The sequence below is a fragment of the Epinephelus fuscoguttatus genome, linkage group LG20 (genome assembly GCF_011397635.1).
Source record: "Epinephelus fuscoguttatus linkage group LG20, E.fuscoguttatus.final_Chr_v1".
NCBI classification, from domain to species: Eukaryota; Metazoa; Chordata; class Actinopteri; order Perciformes; family Serranidae; genus Epinephelus; species Epinephelus fuscoguttatus.
In genome coordinates this window covers 16,424,692-16,445,847 of record NC_064771.1, presented here as the reverse complement: position 1 = coordinate 16,445,847, position 21,156 = coordinate 16,424,692, and the positions used below count along the sequence as shown (strand labels likewise).

Sequence of the window (21,156 nt, the reverse complement as noted above, 5' to 3'; positions counted from 1 at the left end):
AACTGTGACACACATACTGATGACAATGACATTTCTTGCACCCGTAAACGACTTCATCCAAAGCGACAACTCTTAAAGGTGAGCTCTCTTACTGCTATGCACTTTATTCCCATTAATGACAACTGATGTACCTTGACATACATTAAGAACCACTTCAATCCATATGTACAAACAGCTTTATATATTTAACATGACATTTAAATGCCTTAAGTAACAGTTTTCATGCTTCCTTAAAGCTTCCTTTGTGTGTGTGCCCTGTGACCCAGAGGTGTGTCTCATTTAAAGATGGAAAAATCATTTATAGTACAGGGCAGAGAAAATGAGACTTTTCATTATATTCTGTTCAGTCTCTGTTTAACTTGAATGACAATTTTTCAGTTTTTATACTTGTTAGGTAGCTTGTAATTCTTTTACAGATGATTTTTTATTTTACTTGGACACATAAGACTGCATTAAAATCCAGATAATAAAAAATTAATTTGATCAGAGAGGTCAAGAAGTTACAGGCTTATACAAGGGACCTCCTATAACTTGAGGTGAAAACCAATAAAACAGGGTGGATACAAAGGTAACATGTTGAAATGACAAAATCAATTAAAATTTAAGATAAAATTCCTGAAACACTGTATATTAACTAGACTGAAAGTGAAATCATGTATCTTAAAATGTATTTACAATTTCAGCAGTCGTGCTTTTCTTTTTTTTTTCAACTTCCCTACCTTTACATTCCCACACAAAAGCCAGGAGTGACGACGGTAGCCATAGTAACAGGCCTCATCCCCACCACCTACAAGTGTCATTCCCTGTGGTTTGGCTTCCTGTGTGTCCGCCTGGTGATCCTCTTCCTGGCAGAGCTGCCTGTTACCAAAGTGGAGGCTGACTCAACCTGCAATGGCACTGGGGACCGCATCTGCTCCAGAGTCTGTTTTCATAGTCCACAAACCCATGATGGTGGCCTGGAACTTTATCTTCGTGCTGGGTGTCCTCTCTGTCCTGCTGATGGAGCTGTTTTCCTCCCACTTGTGCTCCCTGACTAAGAAGAGGAGCTCTCATGGAAGGACTGATGTGGAGCTGGAGGCCCAGGTTGTGTCCACAAACCCGGGGCCAAGATGGTCATAGATCTCCACAGAGACAGAGGCACAGTAGGGTTCTACTTATTCAGCATCAGCCTGCATATTCTGGCTGAAACATATTCATATATACACATATTCTGCTTTCTTGGAACTTGCCAACGCTGAATTTTAGGTCCATATGCTCCACAGACATCTGCTCAGAGTTGCATGTTTGTGTTTTGAGGGCTGCCCCAGAGAAACACGTCTGTTTATGCCTTTGCTTCCATCTCAGGCATGATTATTGTTCAACCCTGTTTTGTATGTGCTCCAGTGCTCACTGCCTTTGCAACTTTTAAACATCGAAACTTTAATATTGATACAGTTTTTTCTGATTTATGTGAATTATATCAACACATTCACAGTTTGTTTTATGCATCCTGTAAACAAAAGGGCGTAGGTTTCATTACAACACTAATGGGGGGCTGAGGAACAGCATTGGGCTTTGAAGGCAATTTTACATAGTGGCCAAATATAGAATTACAACAATCAGGTCCGTGGCCCAAAAACGCTTTTTCCCATAGACTTACATTGTGAAAGAGCCCGTAAATCAGTGGATACGTTTTTCTGAGTGCCACAACCCCTGTGAAATGATTTATTTCACTATTTAGATTTGATCCATCCAAAACATTTCACAAGTCTAGAAGAGCCCCATCATTAAATCATTTACCTGAAGTTAGCTGCTCAGTCAGTGGAAGTCTCGAGTGTTCAAGCCGAGTTTCAATGTTCTCGTGTTTCAAATGCATGGACCAGACGTGGCTGTCGAAGAGGCCGGGGGGTCTGGCACCGTGTAGTTCCTAGAGCACCTCCTCTTTTTGCATTCTTGGTATGGGATGGAAATACAGTAGCGTTGGTTGAACACACGTCAGTCTTTGGGACTTTGGGACAATCTCAGTATCCAGGGTGTTGTTGATGTCATGAGACTTCTCGAACTTCACTGGGTTGTCCAACCATGCATAGATCGTACTCATCATGGGGTCCATGTCCAGAGCAGTAATGACATCATACTGCTTAAAGCCATCTTCACCAACTTCAATCTGATCTTGGGGCTTGAAGAAGTCTCTCCACTGAGGTGCCCTCCTCCAATTAGGGCTGCAACGATTAGCCGACTAATTGATGACTAATCGGTTTGAGTCATTTTTCATAGAAAAGTACTAAGTACCCCAAAATACTTATAAATATTGCAGCTTCTTACATTCAAATATTGGCAGCTTTATACACTCTCCCATGATGGTGAACTAAAACCTTTTGCCGTGAGTACGAAACAAGACATTAGATGACATAATTTTGGCGTTTGAGAGAGACAGACCAACATTTTTCAACATTTTCACACATTTTTCGATAAAATGATTAGTCGACTAATCGAAGAAATAATCGACAATGAAAATAATCGTTAGTTGCAGCCCTACCTCCAATGTTGTATCCAGTTTTCTTTGTAGAGCTATACTTCAGGGTCCGCCGTCAGGAAATTTTGATGTCAGTCACAAATTTCCTGCCTCACGGTGATTTTTTTTGCACAAATGTATGCCTTTTCCACATCACGTTAAAGTGGAAATGTCTTTAAGTTTGTCAAAATAAAAGTAATCTTAATCATATTTTTAGGGGTGGGGTGTAAGGGGCCGCGTTGCCCCTGAAATCTATGGCTATGTCTGAACCACAATATATATTGTATGTTTTTTAAAATAAAGTACACCATAATGCTTTGCTGCTGTTGTTTGATTAAATTCTCTGTTGCGTGGCCAAGTAAGGTACAAAGAAATGAATGCAATTACATAATTATCAGAACTGTATGAACTCCGCTGGAGGTTAACATACAGTATGTAGTGAAGTGTGTTTTGATGACACTAAAGGATCTAGGTGTTGGCTCTGAGTCAGGTTTTTCATGTGTGTTTTGGTTAGTGAAAAACCCAAACAGTTTCAAATGTACTCTGTGTACTGTCTCAGCAGTTTTGACATACAACACTGACAGGAATCATTTGAGGTCTGAGAAATGAGTTTCTTTATGATACAAGTGACCGTGTTTCATGTTGATACACTGCAATACATTATTTACACTGTGAAATACGTGAGGGATATTTATTCAGCCTGATAATCAAAGTCAAACAGCGGTATTTATCCGTGTCATTCATGACTTGAGTTGCTTCCAACAAGATAAAAGGTGGAGGCAGACAGTTGGCTAGAGTTTATGTTTATTCTTCACTGAGATGGACTTCCTGTTGCTGTGCTTCATGGTGTAAAGCAGCGCTGCACCAGCGTCTGTTAGAGACTGGTGGGAGGTGAATAAAAGGAAGGATTACCATAAAAAGTTAAGCAAAACAGGCAGCGTATTCTTGTACCAAGCAGTATTTTAGTAATTTATAAGGACATGACGTCAATTACCTGCGAGTCTGAAACCACAGATTGTCTCTGCAAAGAACAAAGAGTTCGTTACAGTCATTTTAACCAACGTGTGACACTGAACCTGATTTAAAAAGATGCTAATACTCACCCTTGTGAAGTTATGTATGTTGTTGTATATGGGCTCCATTGTTTTAACCCATTCTTGGTATGTCTGATGGTCCTCTGCACTGCTATTATGCTCTCTGCAAACACAGACAGACTCACTTTGTTCATTACAGTATCTGCCAAGAAATATTCTACATCTACAGCATTCAGACACATACTGTCATTTTACTGATGACATCAAGTTGATCACAAAGAATAAAGCAAAAAAATAGAAGCGTGGTAAACAAGCTTAACTTGAAATGATAATTTTGAATGAACCATAAAATTATGTCTGAAAAAAAGCCTTGGATTTGTTTACTCATGAACTTTTGAATTAAAAAAAAGTTCACCAGTTTGAGATAAACAATAAAAGCATCAGTTCATCAGATTATTTGTATTTGACTGACTTAAAGGAGCTGTATGGAACTTGCAGACCGTTAATATAGCAGTACACCACTATTTGCTATGTAAAGATATAATGGAGTAATAACATCCTGAGCAGAGAATGAAGTCACGCTGCCTCTGTGTGTGTTGTAATCCAAGCTCCTCTGTTTGTTGTTGTGATAAGAGGTCCACCGGCATGTGTATATTAGTGCATATGAGTCTCTGTGTATCTCAATGGCTAGCTCACTGCCGCTACTCTGCAATGTGCTCATACAGTGGTTACTAATGATATTGGGACGGCATTGACGTGGAAGCATAGTGCCAACCTTCCTGTCCCCCTCAGTAGAGGGGACGAGACTGTTGTAAGCAACATTAGCTGCTACCTGCCAGCTTGGCAACCTCTAAGTTGCCCTTTTTTCCTCTGGTTCAGTTTAATTTGTGACACATGAGAGCAGTTATTTCTGCGTATCCATCATCAAAGTTGTGGATGGTGCCGATAGAACTGTTCCATTTTGTCCCGTTTTTTGGTCACATACTGATCCGATACTAAAAGGTGGAGGTAGAAACATCGTAGTCCATTGATTGGTCGATAAAGAATCGTCTCTCTCGCTCAACAAGAACTCAACACACTGCTATTTTTATAGATCCCAGCAACTGTGACAGAAACAGTAAACACTCCAGTCTGTTCATTTTTTTTTTAAACTGTTGGCATTCAACATCGTTCCGTTGACAATCAGCAAGGTAAAGATGTTCCTCTGCATCCCTGGTGAAGAGGCGAGAGCTAATAGCAGCAGTGACGTGGTGACAACCCAACTACATGTAAGAGTAGGCTACTGTCTGCAGTATAAACACTAAACAGATCTAGGGGTTATGTACATGTCTGTACGGCTTACGTACTGGTTCAGGGATACTATTCCCAAAGTGTTTGGTAAAAACTCGGTTATTGACAACCATGTGGAGACTATCCTGCCCCAGACTCTGAATCATATGCTCTGAATGTCACATACAGCTCCTTTAATGTCAAGAGCCATCTGATTTTCATTTTCCTTTAACTCGCTTTTAACCTTTGCATCCTCTTTTTTCTGTTTCTGCAATACAGTTTGGCATCTTAACTCACATTTTTGTTTCATAACATTTCATGCAAAAATGTTCCTAAACTGGTTTTTAATTTCACCTGCACAATTACTGGACGTCATTTTCCCTGTCTTTTGTCTTTTTTCCACGTGTTGAGGATATAGACTATGAGGGCGGCCTCATTAAATCCATTTGTCAGACATCAGCATTAAGTAGCTCTCATTCTACATATTGCCCACACACTAATGTCAGTCAGAGTTTCCTCCATGACTCCTGTTACTCACATCGCTCTCTCGATCAGCTTCCTCTGCAGCTCTCCTTCCCTCCTGGCGTCGACGAAGCGGCCTCTGACAGCCAGAGCGGCACTGGCCTGTGACGAGTTGAGCTGAATGATGGCCAGAGAGAGGGAGGACAGGGCCGCCAAGCTGAGGAGGAGGGCCACACTTTTATCATGAGAGTGCTTCTCAACATTTACAGCTTCAGCCTTGCCATTATATTACTGTGGATTGTGATTGGATTATATTACAAACACACACAGGAGCCACTTTGTAGCGGCTCAGACGATGAATTGCGTGACCTTCATTCAGTATATGAAGCAGGCGGACTGAGTTGAGAGGTTCATTTACTGTGTGACTAAATGTTAGAATGGGTGAGAAATGCTTTACATGGTGCAATCATTTCCACATGATGTGAAGGCTCCTGTATCTCAGCAACAGCCAGTCTCCTTGGATTTTCAAAACTGCTGTGCCTAAAGGCTCACTAAGATTGGTATAAAATAATACATCTAATCAATTGTTGTCCTCAGGGTGAGAACGCCTCGTTGATTAAAGACGTCAGAAGATAATGACTTGTTTAAGCTTACAAGAAGGAAATAAGCATGCAAACAGCTCAGTGGCGTGCGTGTGTGTGTGTGTGTGTGTGTGTGTGTGTGAGAGAGAGAGAGAGACAGAGAGAGAGAGAAGGAGAGGGAGAGTAATCTCAAAACACAAAAGAGAGAAAAAAAATACTGTAATTATGGAAACATTATTATCACCTGTCATCAGTAACATCTCTCTCCGCGGTGATCACTCTGAGCATTGTCTGTCCCTTCCTGTGTTTGTACCTGATCTGCAGCTGGATGGACACATGGCTACCAGGGGCAGGCACTGACGCTGAAGACAAACACAAAAAGGACACAATTATAAATCGAAGTTTTCAGGGTTTTTTTTTTTTTTTTTTTTAAAAAAAACAACAATCTACATAAGTGTTTTTGGAGCACAGAGACAGTGTATGTTGCTTTGTGACCATATGGTGTCACTGCCTGGTTTGGTTTACAGATGTAGATGTACAACTAAAATTAGCAAATACCGGTATAAGTGGTGCAGTGGCTGAATGTGTCAAACTGCTCCCAGTGTACTGTGTTCTCATGATCCAACGTTCTTGACATGAACTAACATTGTAAGAGACTGGTAAGGGCTACCTTCGCAGTTCAAATTGCAAACAAACAAAGGGAGGTGGGTGTTTTACACTGCAGTTTGAATTGTACAAAAAGAAGGAGCATAACATCAGTAGGCTATGATAGGTGAAGTAGGTGGGTGACTTCAACAGATTGACCCCGGGAAATAAACATTGCTGAGAACATAAAATCCTTTACAAGGTCTCATTAATGTGTCATAGCAAGAGGATATTAAATTGGGGAACCCTGTCTGGCCTGTATGAGGAGTCAGCTCTGCCTTTAGCACCACTTAGCTGATGCTAACATCAGCATGCGAACATACTCATATTAACTATGCTAACATGCTGATGTTTACTTTCCAGGATTTACCATCTTAGCTTAGCCTGTTAGCATGCCAACAGTTGCTAATTGACACTAAATGCAAAGAACAGGGAAGGTCGATGGTCAAACCAAAATATTGGACAAATTAATATTTGGACCCAATGATGGCAACAAAGGAGAAGTCAGGGGATCACCGAAGTTATGACTTCATCATATAGTGATGATTTTCAGATGACCAACTATCTATTACAAAGACTTGCTTCTAGAGGGCACAGCCTAGTCTAGCTACTGACACAGTTTTCAAAGGTGCTTTGGTTGTCTTTGGTTGTCTGCTACTGGGCATAGTAATGGCACATAAGTTACATTAATACTCTGGTAAATGGGGATAGCTACTGACAGCTACTGGGGAAAACAAAAGCGTTGTCCTCTTCCTGTTTTGGTTGCACACAAGCGGCAACCTCTGGGCTGAAAAATAAAGTCATTACGAAAGGCTCAAAAACTGCAGTTCCTTGAATGGCCACTTGAGGCTGGCCCTAAATGCAACTCAATCCCATAGACACCCATGTAAAAATGCCCAACTTCACAGCAGAAATAAACATGTTTATAGCCTGGTACAAGAAACGGTTTTGGTCTCTATAGCTAATTTCCCCGTTCATGACAACTGTACAGGAGGTGAATTTTTATAAAATTCAACATTTAGATTTTATTGAGGCTTAAATTTAGGAATTATTTAGGGAGTGGCTGCTTTGAGTGAGAGCTGTCTCATCCAAATATGATCACCTCTGGCTCTAAAAAACTAAAATAGCAATGGCCAAAATGCCAAACCCAAAGCTTCAAAATGAATGGGTGGCATCACCGTGTCTACGTCCATTATGTGCATAATGTTTATTTTTGTGCAATGGTTTACGAACTTCCTTTGCGTTGTAAATCCAGCTTACATTGCCCCAGGAGATCATACTAGGTAGAAGACAGGATAGCAAAGCAAAAACGAGGCTTACAAGGACCCTGTCTAAACACAGACGGTGTCGTTATTCTATAGCCATTATATTGTGCAATCAATCTTTACATCACCATCAAAAAACTTCTCTATTTCCATTTTAAGGAACTTCCTGAGGCCCATTCAGGGAAGTTTCAGGATGAAAGCATTGGGCTGCAGCTATGTGTGGTGGCAAGACATGGATGCAGATTTATAGTCTGCAGTGAGACACTGTCATGCATGCCAAACTACCCAGCCTGTCAGTGGTGACATACTGTACCAGTTTCTTCTCACCTTCTGCGGCCTGTTCATTGGCTCCAAACTGGAAGGTAATCTCTGTAGCTGGGTCCACATTCCCCAACTCTCTGGTTCCTATGTGTCCTGCCTCCTTCTCTCCTCTCATACGCCTGGACCAACATCAGTCAGTGGTTATTACTTAAGTAATTTTAAGTGCATTCATGTGCCGACTAGACTACTTGATAAAGAATTTAGAAATATTAGTAATAAAGGTATGCATAGTGCAGAACGTACAGTGAGTTGGGCAGCAGTAATGTGACAGTGCAGTGTGTAGCGATGGTCCTGTTCTCGATGATCTGCTCAAACTCTTGGTGCAACCTACTGGGGCTTGCTATCACCACCTAGGGGACGAAACACACAGATAAGAACATCTGATGAGTGATATACATAATAAAAATACTGGCACTCCGTATAAAAATCTGCCAAATGTTGATACACAATACAACAAATCTTACTTTCCCTCCAGTGCGATCAGCGAGTCTTCCCAGCTCATCCAGCCTGCAGTCTGTTCCCTCTATGGCCAGCACAGACACTGTCACACTAATGAAAGAAGTATGAACTTCATTACAGCACAGCACCAGAGCACTTGAGCCATAATAAGCCTTTATAGGCCCTCATTAGTACTAATATAATCACTGGTTACAGTCTTATAGTTATTTTTGTTGGTGGAGCAGCAGTGATTCATGTGAAAATGCGTGTTAACTGTCATCTCAGCAGTATGATATTGATTTTAACGCTTGTTCTATTCTCGACATTGATGAGGAGATGTGTACCAACCCCTGTTTAGCAGCATAGTCCCCCAGCTCCTGGTAGAAGATGGTAGATGAGAGAAGGGTGCGAGCATCATTATCCTCTACCTCCAGATTCCCCAGTTCTGTGTTGGCTTTCCCATCTGTACAGATAATCACCTTCAAGATCAGCGGGGATAGCAGGTCAGGATTGTGTTGTTTTTAGAGAACAGACAAATTAAAAATGGTCAAGAAACAAATCTATTCAAATAAAATGAGTACAGGTGACCATCACAGTGTGGTATACCTGTTTCCTTTTATATCATCTATGGACTAGAAACATACACTGGTGTGATGTTGTAAATATGACCAAACCTACCTTGGCCCCTGGCTGTCTGGAGGCTATTGCAATTGTGAGGAGAGCAGCTGGACCAAGAGCTGTGGTCCCACCTTCAGATAATCTTTCAACAAAAGGAAAATCAAAATCAAAAATCAAATCAAATCAACATGTTATTATCCCTGTGTATCATGTGTGTATGCATGTGTAAGTATGAGTATCTGTCTGTAGCAGCTAATCTCGCAAACTACTGGATCAATCAGCCTAATATTTTGAGTGCACATTTACAATTGTATGCTAAAGGACCTCTCGTGGTTGTGGTGATTCACAATTGTTGAAAACCTGTTTTATTGACTGTTTTATACCATCATTCACTGCTGACTCCTCACTCCTCTAAACCGGACCGTACGGGCCACAGGTCTGCAACAAAATCATGTAGCAAAAGCGGAGAGCGAAAGGAATTTGCGAAAATTGTCTTGGCTAAACACCGATAGAAAAGTTTGGTTTCATTTCGTACTGGAGCATCTGCAGATTAATTCCATACCAGGCATGTTAGGATCAACTAAGGTCAGGCACCATAAGGCACCCCTTAACTTTGCCGCCATCGTGACTGTAAGGGAGATTAGAGGGACAATTCTCCCGGGCCCAGCAATGCCACGTGCATTCTCTAACTGTGAATAGCTGTCACCTGGCGGAGGTCTGCGCTCTACTGAGTGCACTTTTCTAGTCTGAGGATAGTGTTTCTATTATGCAATAAAAGACAAAACAACTGATTGTCTTACCCCATGACTTGTCTCTGTAGGTAGTCCTTAGTCTGTGAGAGTGGAGGTGGAATGGGGAAACTAATTGCAGCCTCTTTCAGAAAGTCGCTGTCAGACAACTCAGGACCGCACAGGGAATGTGACGTGAAATTCTCATTTCCATGTACTGTCACCTGGCAACACAAACATCAAGGGTTAAAGGAATACTTCACCTGCATTATGACCATTTGTGCGTTAGTTGCTCACCACTTTTTACCTTCAACATGTGAAGAAAAATGTGTATTTTCGCATGCCTCTACAGTAAATAACAAATAAAAAAAGAGCCTTCCTCACAAATTGAATTGAAAAGGGTTGCTATCAAAATATCTGTTCACAAACTCTGCACAACTCACTCAGTATAATCCAAGTCTCATTTATGCAGTAATATGATCAATACTTTCCAAACATGCATTTTTGCTTAAAAACATTTGTAACATTTTGTATGATATAGTTTTGCTGTCGTTAAATAAATTTTCTCTTTTTGGATTCTCCGTTCACCGTACAGATATGCAAGGAAGACAAAGTTTCCTTCATGAATTCAACATTACACAGGGTGAGTAATGGTTAGACAGTTGGTCATTTTGCAGGTGAAGTATTCCTTTATGAAAAGGCAACAGTAACAACTTGCATTTGCACTCACTTGCATTTCTATACGGGAAAATAATGAAAAACGAATCACATTTATGTCAGACACAAACCTAAGTAACAGACATAGATAACAAAAAAAGAGGAGGATCAAGTCTATGATGATCATGTACGTACCTGACTGTTGAAGGTGATGAGTCCCACTCGTATGTCAGGATTTTGCTGACTTAGTGTCCAAACACACTGCAACACCGCTTCCTGGACAAACTTATTTTGAAGACAATGACTTCTTATCAACAACTGCATCTTAAACCATCTTTGGACAGCTGCTACTGTTATAGTACTCTGTGTTGTGCATGTACACATGGTGTTGTGTAGAATTTAATGGACTCTACCTACAGTATGTTAAGACTCACACAGTGTTTGTTTTCAGGCTTACACAAGAGACCTCACCTGGAGACGGGATCTGTGGAAGACATGCTCTCCCTCCGACACCTTAAAACAACAGAGATTGATCCTTTGAAACACCAGCTGTCACAGACGGCTTTAACAGTAAACAGATCAGTGTCAGGTCGTGTGGTTTTACCTGAGAGGTGATGCTCATTGAGCCTGAGATGTCGATACAGAAGAGCAGCAGAGTGTCAGTCGCGCACAGGGTCTTTTCACTGGGACAGAGCAAAAAGAGGCCATCCTGGTGACCACTTAGAGGACACGGAGGTATTCTGGGTGTGCTGGTTTGCTCCCAGGGCTGACAGAAGTAACACTCATTAACCTGTAGTTCAACATAGGGAGAGAATGTTAGTTTCATTGAGAAACACTACCAACATTACTGAGTATCCATTGTTTCATTATGTTATGATCAATAATACTTGTCATGCTCTGTATTTCACAGTAATGATTACAAGGAGATTTACAGTTATTATCCACATTCAAGATCAATGCCTCTTAATCATGTTGCCACTTATCAGTTTCAGGATGAAGATGGAATTAAAGATACAGCACGTAATTACCACATTGTCGTAGCAGGTGTCCAGCACAGAGCCGCACTGGGAGCAGGAGGTGGGTTCTCCTTGGATGGTCTCCACTGGAAATATGCAAACATCATTACAGTCATAAGCCAATAAGACTGAGAATCAAAGTAGATGGGCGATAATGAAGATTTTATGGTGATGATAAAAGTTTACTGACCTCTTTCCTCTGAGAGTAATTTTCCTAAACTGACAAGGAGCACATTAGGATTCCCCGGCAGAGGCCCCTTATCTACTGATCATGAGTTTGGAACGAGATCGTTAAAAAATAAACATTTTTATAAGGAAATTAAAGACCTATCTATTTAATGTGGCATTTAAGATGGAGTTTAGTTGTTAAAGATAAAGTGACAGTCCAAATGAAATGAAGAAATGCATATTTTTCCTCTTACCTGCAGTGCCATTTGTGTGATGGAGACATCAGCCGTAGAGATGTCTGCCTTCTCTTAATATAATGGAACTGGATGGCACTCGGCTTGTGGTGCTCAAAGCGCCAGATAAATACATTTGAAAAACTCAACAGCAATGTCTCTTTTGGGAGACTATGACCTGGTTACTCAAGATAATCCACAGAATTTGTTGTGAGCACTTCCATGTAGGAACTATTTTCTTTCTGAACTACACCTGCCAACTGTATCACTGCACAGATGGAAGCGTGCATCTACTTACAGAAGAAAGGCTCGTGACAGAGCAAGACATTAACATTGGCAAGTGACTCGCAAATACGCTTTATTTTAAAGTGCAGATATTTAACAGTGACGGCAAACTAGCTCAGCAAAATGCCCAAATGCAATTATGATGCTGAATATGGGATCTCAAACTAATGACTAAGGAAAAATCTGGACCCCATGACTGGACCAGTTGCCATGATGGAGTCTATTCATTCCAGTGGAGTTGCTTGCCTGGCACATACGCCAAATAAAGTTTTTAGCTTCTGGATTTACTTGTGTAGTAATGCCTCTCCCGCAAGTCCGTGCTCAGCTTATAGACTATACATTGTGATGACGTCACAGAGTTTTAAAACGCTTTTCTTGGTTTTGAAGAATCAGATAGTAGTGTGCTCGAGGACCGTCTTAATCACATGATACTCAAGAAAAAACGCAGGTACTCTTGAAGAAAAGGGTCAGCACTTAGGAACAAAAAATGAACTTCAGGCACTCATGCATGGAGCAGGAACAGATGCGTTTACATAAAGTTAAAAAGCCTTTTTTTGGCTCTAGGAAAGCTTACAAATATATAAACTCCATGGATAAAAAAAAAATCATATAGAAAGAGTCATAACTGGCATTTGTTTGCAGTTCAAGGTGTCCAGTTGATGTCTCTTTTATCATGGTGGCCCATGGGGAAAATTCTCTGGGTCACATGGGATTTTTTCTCTACTATACTGCAAGTGGCCACTGGGAAAAATTGGCTGCAAGGCTACACATTGTTCCTGAGGGCATGCACTAAGTAGAAGCATGCTTGTTGAGGGCTTGGTGATATGGTTGGTGGCTGTAGTTTTGGCGGAGAGAAAATAGTTCCTACATGAAACTGTTCACAACAAAATCTGTGGATTATCTTGAGTAACCAGGTCATGATTTCTGAAAAGAGACATTGACCTTAAATTTTTTAAATGTAATTTTTTTTAGCACTTTGAGCACCACAAGCTGAGTGCCATCTAGTCCCATTATATTGGAGAGAAGGCAGACATCTCTACAGCCAACACTCTGCAACTCACACCAAAAAGATCTAGACTGATAAACAGCACTACAGATAAGATGAAAAATATGTATTTTTGATTTTGGGGTGAACTGTCCCTTTAAGTTCAAGGCATTGGTGGAGTAAAACATTCACAATGAGTGTTATTCTTTTGACAACCTGAAGGAGACATTTACCTTTATGCGTAGGTGTTGGGACACACTGTGATTTTGATTTCTGAGACGATGAGGGCAACAGCTGGCCCGCAGGTAACAGCACCAGGTACTCTGGCATTGACTTCATGAATGAAGGTCTCGGAGGAAGAGGTGGGGCTAAGAGCAGAATAAACTAGGATGAGCTGACTGGTCTTTAAATCTGTTCGCACAAAGCAGCACCAAATCTGGAAAATACATTATGTTGTATTGACCAAAAAAAAATTTTGTTTACTTGATGTCTGGGCCGACACACTGCTAGTATCAGCTGGCAGCTTCACCTCACCCCCAGTGCCTTCTGGTGCAGTGTACGAGTAGTTTGGGTCCCAGGGATGCGCATTTAAATCTGGCTCATTGTCCGGGACGTCGTAGGTAAAACTCTGACTGTTGGTGCTGGAGGAAGGAAGTGGCTGGCTGAAAGGAGGGGACTTGGTGTTTGCTGCAGGTTTCATGTGTGGTGGGAGAAGAGCTGGGTAAAGTAGACAGGAGCAGTGTGTTAAAGGAACAGTTCACCCAAATAAACAAAGCTGTCATGCATCTTGAAGGCTGCAGATTAATGACATTCCTACATAAGAGCTTTGGACCACTAAACACAGTGATACAACCTGCAGCTCAGTCTCTGTCTATGAATATAACTAAAAAGTTAAAGGGCTAGTGTTTACATTCCCATTAAAACGTATTTCTCTCTCTTGTGATGCACCAGTCCACGAAAGCGTAATGCATTCACTTCATTTTTCTAAATTAACAAAATTATTATCTCAGAATTCTGAGAACTGTTTTTATGGAGAAAAGAACCTACTCTTTTTTTCTTTGGTAACAATCTTGTTAATTCAGATCTTTCTAAACTACCAAGATTATTAATGTGTTAATACAGACACAAAAATCCATTCCATTAACATTTTTTCGCATAATTCTGAGATAATAATCTTGGAAATTCAGAACAACAAGAGCAGATTTCTTTCTGGGAAAACTAATTCTGAGGTAATAATTTTGTTGATTCAGAATAAACACACAATGTTTTTTTTTCTCAACTAAATGCATTACACTTCTGTACCAATCCCATAAATTGGATTGTTTCTGAAAAAGAGAGCCAAAGTTTCCTGATTGAAAAAAACACTTTTTAATGTTTTGTTTCATTGTTGTTGTTTGGTAGCCCTCAGTGGACTGTGACTGAGAGGACAATGCTAAAATAAGAGGTTAATTTCTTGTTGAAAATAATTGTAATTGTTAAACAGCACATTTACACTACAGGAGAACACGCCCAATTTTCACAACCCGGTCTCCGAAGTCGTCGAAATCCGGCGATTGGGCACTGACTTGCAACAGACACTGGCGAACAAATCTATCCTTTAACGTCGACATGATACGCAGCCAGTAACTGTAATAGTTAAATGGTGCTCAGTGGTGTCTGGGGAAATGCAGCAGAACAAGTATGAAAGCTAAGGTGGCCTTACCCCAAGTAGGGTGATTAGGAGGGGTGGTGGATGGGTCCAACAAATACCGACTTTCACCCGGGAGAGCGGTGTTCACGTACCTTAAGATTATAATGCCAGACCGTGTTCTTTTTTCATAAATCCAACTATTTGTTTTTGTTGCCGAAACCCAACCTGTTGTTGAGTGAAAAAACCCCATCAATGTGCAGCGTTGTACCGACATAATGCATTTATTTTGAAAGAGCAAATTTCCTGTGAAAACGGAAGTGTGTTTTGAAAGAAGACAATACATATAATGGGCAGAGCTTGACATGGCATCCCAGAATGTCAACATGCAATGCACCCAGGGTACATTACACATCTTATCGGATGTGGCAAGTCCATGACCAAGTGTCGATATGTGACGAAGTTGGAGTAAGAATGAGTTGATTTTCAAAATTCATACATGTTATTCCAATGGTCGAAGACAGTCCAAAAATACGTGAAAACGTCAACCTCTTTCTCCCAAATCCAAAAACTAGAGTGCTAAAACTTAAATTTGTCATAGGGTATGACGTCTGGAGCTGCTCCTTAGACAGTGAATTGGGAAAGATGTTCTGGATGACGCAGAGAGCACCCGGGGGATGTCTGGAGTTTATATGTACATTTTCTGTTTCACGACTGAGAACACGTCAACAGAATAAAGCTCATTTTGGTGTAAAAAAAGAAAACAAACATTCTGTGGGTCCACAAAATCAGGCTCCCATTCATTGTCTTTGGAGCAGCTCCAGACTTTATATACCATGACATCACAAGTTTGAGACTTCCTCCTCTGGTTTCTGGCTTTGAGAGAGAACAGCTCATGTCCACAAATATTGATTGACCTTTACTCAGCCATGTGAAATAACATATGGGAATTCTTAATTTGAGTGATGTTCTCCGTTGATATTGGCACATTCACAGTACCTGTTTTTCGAGGCAGTGTCTGCTGCTGAGGAGTCGCACTGATGGAAGAGGCTGCCTGCTGTTTGTTGTGAAATTCAGCATTTTCGTAGAAGGGTGTGGGCTTCACAGCCTTCTTCACCTCCTTGCTCTTTTCCAACTGTTCAATACCCTTGGAGGTAGATTGGAGGGATTTTGGTGATTTGGCTTCCGCGGAGACTGTTGGCGGAGGAGGGGGAGGATTGCGAGGACGGATCCGGTTAACAGGAGGGAGAAGAGCTAAAAAGCATAGACATGAAAAAAAATACAGTAATTTGAGAACAGCTTCTTGCAGGAGAAATGTGAGCGCAGACAAAACAACTGGTGCAGCTATGACCTTTATGCTGTGAAGAAATTGTGACTCAGGTGGCAGATGGCTTTTACTGAGAAAAGCAAAGTATCTGAAAGGAGTCTCTCCTCCAAGATAGACAGGAGAGGTTGTGTGTGTCACTGATTGCATAATACATAATGGTACTTAACCAACCAGTCACTCAGAAAGCTGTGATGAAAGGAAAAGCCCACCTGTGTACACTTTTATAAATTAGCAGTGATTTTGTGATTAAGAATTGGAATTTACTTCTGTCTCTCTCATACTTGAGTTTATGACTTCCTATATATCCCAGAATGACTTTCCCCACCCTGCAGAGAATGGACCTGACAGCAGGTGACGTGTCAGTGATAGACGTAGCGACTGCACAGAGAAAGCTTTGTGTCTCTTTGGTGGATTTCTTCAAACTGGTGAGTCAACAAAGAAGCTATTTGAATCTGAGACTGACTGTCACGACAGCTGCCTCCGTTGTTTTCCACTTCCCATTCCCACTGCTTCCCCAGGCCTGTGCATGAAACTGCAGCCACCGCAAGGATGGATTACTGAGTGGGCCTACAAACAACTAATAGATTATTCTGGAAAAAAATCGACTGGTTAATTGACGATGACAATAATTGTTAGTTGTAACCCTAAAAATGTCAGTCAAGTTAACAACCAGGATGAGACTCAAAATCACTACAAAGACATGCAAAGGAACTGCAAAGAGACACAAAATAACTACCAAACCAAAAAAGACCGCAAATTACCTTACTAAGACACAGGCGACTACAAAGAGACACAGAAAACACCCAACAAAGAGACACAACATGACTACAAAAAAAACAGAAAATGGCCAGAACAGATACCAAATTTCGGGAATAAGACATGAGAAGACAACAAAGAGACACAAAATGACTAAAAAGGGATAAAACAAAATTACCTGAATAAGACACAAAGGAACTACAAAGAGTCACAAAACATTAAAAAGACAGGAAAGTATGACCAAAAAAGACTCAAAATCACCCAAATGAGACAAAAACAACCACAAAGAGTCACAAAACATTCAAAAAGACAGGAAAGTATGACCAAAAAAGACTCAAAATCACCCAAATGAGACAAAAACAACCACAAAGAGACATCAAATTACCTCATTAAGACACAAGAAAATAAAAAGAGACATGAAACGTCTAAAAAGGACACAAAATTACCACAATAAGACACAGAACAACTACAAAGAGACACAAAAAGTGACCAAAAGACTCAAAATTACCACAATAAGACACAAAACAACTACAAAGAGACAAAACAACTACAAAGAGACACAAAACAACCACAAAAGGACACAAAACAACCACAAAGAGACACAAAAAATGACCAAAAGACTCAAAATTACCACAGTAAGACACAAAACAACTACAAAGAGACAAAACAACAACAAAACAACAAAAAGACACAAAACAACCACAAACAGACACAAAAAAAGACCAAAAAAGACCTCATTACCTCATTTAGACAAAACAAGAAAAGAGGCACAATATAACTACAGAGATGCATTACAACTATAAAGAGATGTAAAACAACCGCAAAGATACACAAAATGACTACAAAGAGACATAAAACTACCAGAAGACACAAAATCACCCCAATAAGACACAAAACAACCACAAAGAGACACAAAATAACTACAAAGAGGCATAAAACTACCAGAGGACACAAAACAACCACAAAGAGACACAAAAAATGACAAAAAACTCCTCAATAAGGCACGAAACTACTACAAAGTCAGACAAAACAACCATAAAAAGAGACACAAAATGACTACAAAGAGACATAAAATAGCCAAAAAGCCAATAAAAACCCCACAAAATGACCTTGATATGACATGAAACAACTAGGAAGAGACAAAAAACAACCACAGAGAGACACAAAATGACCACACACAAAATTACAAATTAAACTTACACCTTTAAGAGATGAAAACGACTCCAAAGAGATGCAAACTGACAAAAATGGGAGGAGGAAACCACCACAAAGTCTGTGTCTTGCTCCTATGTAGGAGAGGTGTTGGGGTCCTTTGCATATTTGTGACCAGGGACCCATTGTGTCATAATCCACCCATGAGTCACTGTCATCCTCCACCTGTCCACCAGATGCCCTCGGACGCTGACACCCACATCCTTCTGCTCACCTGTGTCTCATTCATTCCCTGATCATCCTGTCAGTGTACAGTAAACACAGCCAGCCCCTTTTCCAGATTGTCAGTGTTGCTTCCTGCCTTCCTGCTCAAATGTGCCTGCACCATTTCCCTGCCTCATTCCTGTTAACCTGTGGACTTTTGGTTACTTCCCTTTGACTCACTACCTTTACCCGTAAGTTTATTTAGTTAGTTTATTTATTATCAATACTAATAAATTCACTGAACTGTTCCTGTCTGCCTGGTTGTCTACATTTGAGTGCCTCTTTCTTGCTGCCTGATACACACCCTGTGACAGTGTCGCTAAAATGTGTTGATGTTTTAGATAGCTGAAATTCTTTCAGGTGTCAAACACCACTGAAGCTACATTGAAAATAAGTATGTTTGGCGAGAAATCCATAGAACTGAGAAAAATACAACTACAAATGGACTCAGAAATGTGACATGTCTTTTTAAACAAGCGTTATATTGTCTTATGTCTTGGAATGATTGAAAGACTTCACACCTGAGCGCTTAAAGACGTTGGGTCTTTGGCCGTCCTTGTGACTCACTGATGGCGGCACATAAACAAAGCCACAAGCAAATTCCATTGTGAGTTTACCCGCCTGTGAGAGAAAGGACATTATCTTAACAAAAAGTAACACCTAATTACACTTTACAGAGGAAACATAAACATCTTTAACCCATAAAACACATAATTACATTCCAATCAAAATCCATTACAGTACACATTTGCTGTGGGGAGCATGTGACAATCAGTTTTTGAGACGCTGACATACCTTTAAAAGCACTCTAATAAAGGTAACTTAATCCACACAGTGCAGCTGACATGTACCTACTGTATCTGTAACATAACACATTCCCAAAGAAATAAGCTTAAATATCAAAGCCGTACTTACACATGCGGAGTCCTTTAAATGCTGTCAGTACAGTGCAACCGTAAACACAAAGCCCTCCCACGTCTCACAAATGTTTCAACCACGGTTGGACGTCTTGTCGTTCACCACTTGTATCTCAGACATCTTGTCCAACAGGTTTACTGCCTCAAGAGTCAGCTGTGATACCGTAGTATAGTGTGTGCGCAAAGGTGTAAGGTTGGGTGCTCAGCCAAAGATTTATCACATATTGCCTAACTCTGGTTAAACATTTCATGAATGTAAATAAAAATGGGTGGGAGAATAGGAGCTGAATTGAGAAACAGGGCAGTGAAATGTCAAAGGTCAAGATGATTAATATGCCTTTCAAAGTAAAAGAATATCCCACAACTATGGTGTAAAATTCCCTCATGTACACGAACACACAGTTTGTTATGTAATGGGAAGAAATGTAAATCACTTAAGCTAATAGCATCTGTAATGTAGTCACAATAATGATCAATTATGTCAATTATCAATAATTTTAGGAATGTAGATCCAAATCTACAAGACTTCTTTGCACTGTAGGACCTCAGACAGAATAAATAAATACCTAAATTATTTTTAGTTTATTGTCTTTAAGTATTTTTGCTAAACCACTGTTTGATTAATGTAACCTAATTAAAAATATCTAATATAGACAATAAAATAAATATAAATAAATAATAATGAAATAATAATAAGCATTGTATACAACTGAAATATTTGAAATTTATTTGAAAAATGATGGCACATATTAACACATGTATGTTTTTGCTTTTTGTCTGTTCTTTTGTCTTTTGTGTAATTTTTTCTTAAAATATGAAATTTTAAAGGTCCAGTGTGTAGGATTTTGGGGTATCTATTGGCAGAAATACAATATAATATTAATAACAATCATTTCATTAGTGTACAATCGCCTGAAAATAAGAATCGTGTTTTTGTTACCTTGGGTTGAGCCATTTATAACTACAAAGGGAGTACTCTTCCACTGAGCCCGTCATGTTGCACCGCCATGTTTCTACAGAAGCCCAGTATGGACAAATCAAATACTGCCTCTAGATAGGGTCATTCTTGTTTTTATGTTTAAGTGGCAGCTTGAATTTGATGGCCCAAATGAACCCGAAGGCCGCCTTAACAACTGGAAAGGGAGGGGGTGTTCAGTTGGTTACAATCTTCAACCTCACAGCTAGATGTCGCTAAATCCTACACACTGCTCCTTTAACAAGACTGAGTCTACAGCCATGATAGCCTCTCTGTGAGGCTGTACTTAGGCACAGCGGTGCTTTGAGCTATATGCTAATGTCAGAACTCTAGCATGCACCCAGTGCCAGTAGAGCAGTACAGGAGGGCGTTTATTTGTAGGCCAACCAAAAAGTTAGCATCCTGGTTCCCTTGACAAAAAGCCAATGGGAGTTTTTGTCACTTGATTTTGGATTATTGCAAAAAAGATAAGCTCTTTGGTAAATATATATTCACGATACGGATATATTTTTATCATATAAAATTTAATTGAATTCAATTGAATTAAATAATTTTTGAAACAAAAATGCAAACCCATTGACTTCAAGGCGAAGGAACCAAGAGTGCTAACATGAGAACTCACTTCAGCCTTGTAGGACTTATTCCAGCACTACTCTACGCCAAAGAGCTGATGTATAACTGCAATCTTTGACATGTTCACCTTCTTAGTTTAGCGTGTTAGCATGCTAACATGTGTTAACTTACTTTGACCTGTTGATGGCACTAGATGAAAAGTCAGGGAATCCCTGTAGTCATTAGGGCTTATCCCCCTTTGCACCATGACTGACTGTTCAGAATTTAGTAGCAATCCATTTGATGTTTGTTGAGATATTTCAGTCCACACCAAAGTAATGGACCAACTGGCTGATCAACATTGCCATCCACAGACACACACAGCT

General features: G+C 40.2%; 2 protein-coding genes across 3 annotated transcripts; one reads left to right on the top strand and one right to left on the bottom strand.

The window, feature by feature from the left end:
• Window positions 1-29: 29 nt before the first annotated feature.
• Window positions 30-2,287, top strand: gjz1 (gap junction protein zeta 1). Its single transcript, XM_049564510.1, is given in 6 exon segments — window positions 30-934; window positions 936-1,090; window positions 1,093-1,196; window positions 1,199-1,314; window positions 1,316-1,353; window positions 1,356-2,287. Coding segments are annotated over 6 exon segments (747 nt in total). The 5' UTR covers window positions 30-653; the 3' UTR covers window positions 1,409-2,287.
• Window positions 2,288-2,648: 361 nt separating this feature from the next.
• LOC125881362 (circularly permutated Ras protein 1-like) lies at window positions 2,649-19,370 on the bottom strand. Of its 2 annotated transcripts, none has more exons than XM_049564504.1 (21): window positions 19,241-19,370; window positions 18,847-18,946; window positions 15,826-16,080; window positions 13,683-13,916; window positions 13,433-13,567; window positions 11,719-11,790; window positions 11,541-11,614; window positions 11,117-11,302; window positions 10,984-11,025; window positions 10,708-10,797; window positions 9,928-10,079; window positions 9,188-9,269; window positions 8,858-8,988; window positions 8,536-8,620; window positions 8,315-8,421; window positions 8,078-8,190; window positions 6,085-6,202; window positions 5,336-5,476; window positions 3,598-3,691; window positions 3,489-3,515; window positions 2,649-3,375 (listed from the first exon to the last, which is right to left on the bottom strand). In XM_049564504.1, the coding sequence occupies exons 2-21, from the start codon at window positions 18,929-18,931 to the stop codon at window positions 3,286-3,288; spliced, it is 2,313 nt and encodes a 770-aa protein (XP_049420461.1). In that variant the 5' UTR covers window positions 18,932-18,946; window positions 19,241-19,370; the 3' UTR covers window positions 2,649-3,285. The 2 variants fall into 2 exon arrangements, with proteins under 2 accessions (XP_049420461.1, XP_049420460.1); XM_049564503.1 differs by having other exon boundaries at window positions 2,650-3,375; window positions 11,719-11,793.
• Window positions 19,371-21,156: the final 1,786 nt, after the last annotated feature.

Coding starts and splice junctions, on each gene's coding strand:
- LOC125881362 (XM_049564503.1), bottom strand. CDS start 18,931: ATGGAATTTGCTTGTGGCTTTGTTTATGTGCCGCCATCAGTGAGTCAC. Junction 11,026..11,116: donor CAATGAGCATCACCTCTCAG/GTAAAACCACAC, acceptor TGTTGTTTTAAG/GTGTCGGAGGGAGAGCATGT. Junction 10,080..10,707: donor TCATCACCTTCAACAGTCAG/GTACGTACATGA, acceptor TTGTGTTGCCAG/GTGACAGTACATGGAAATGA.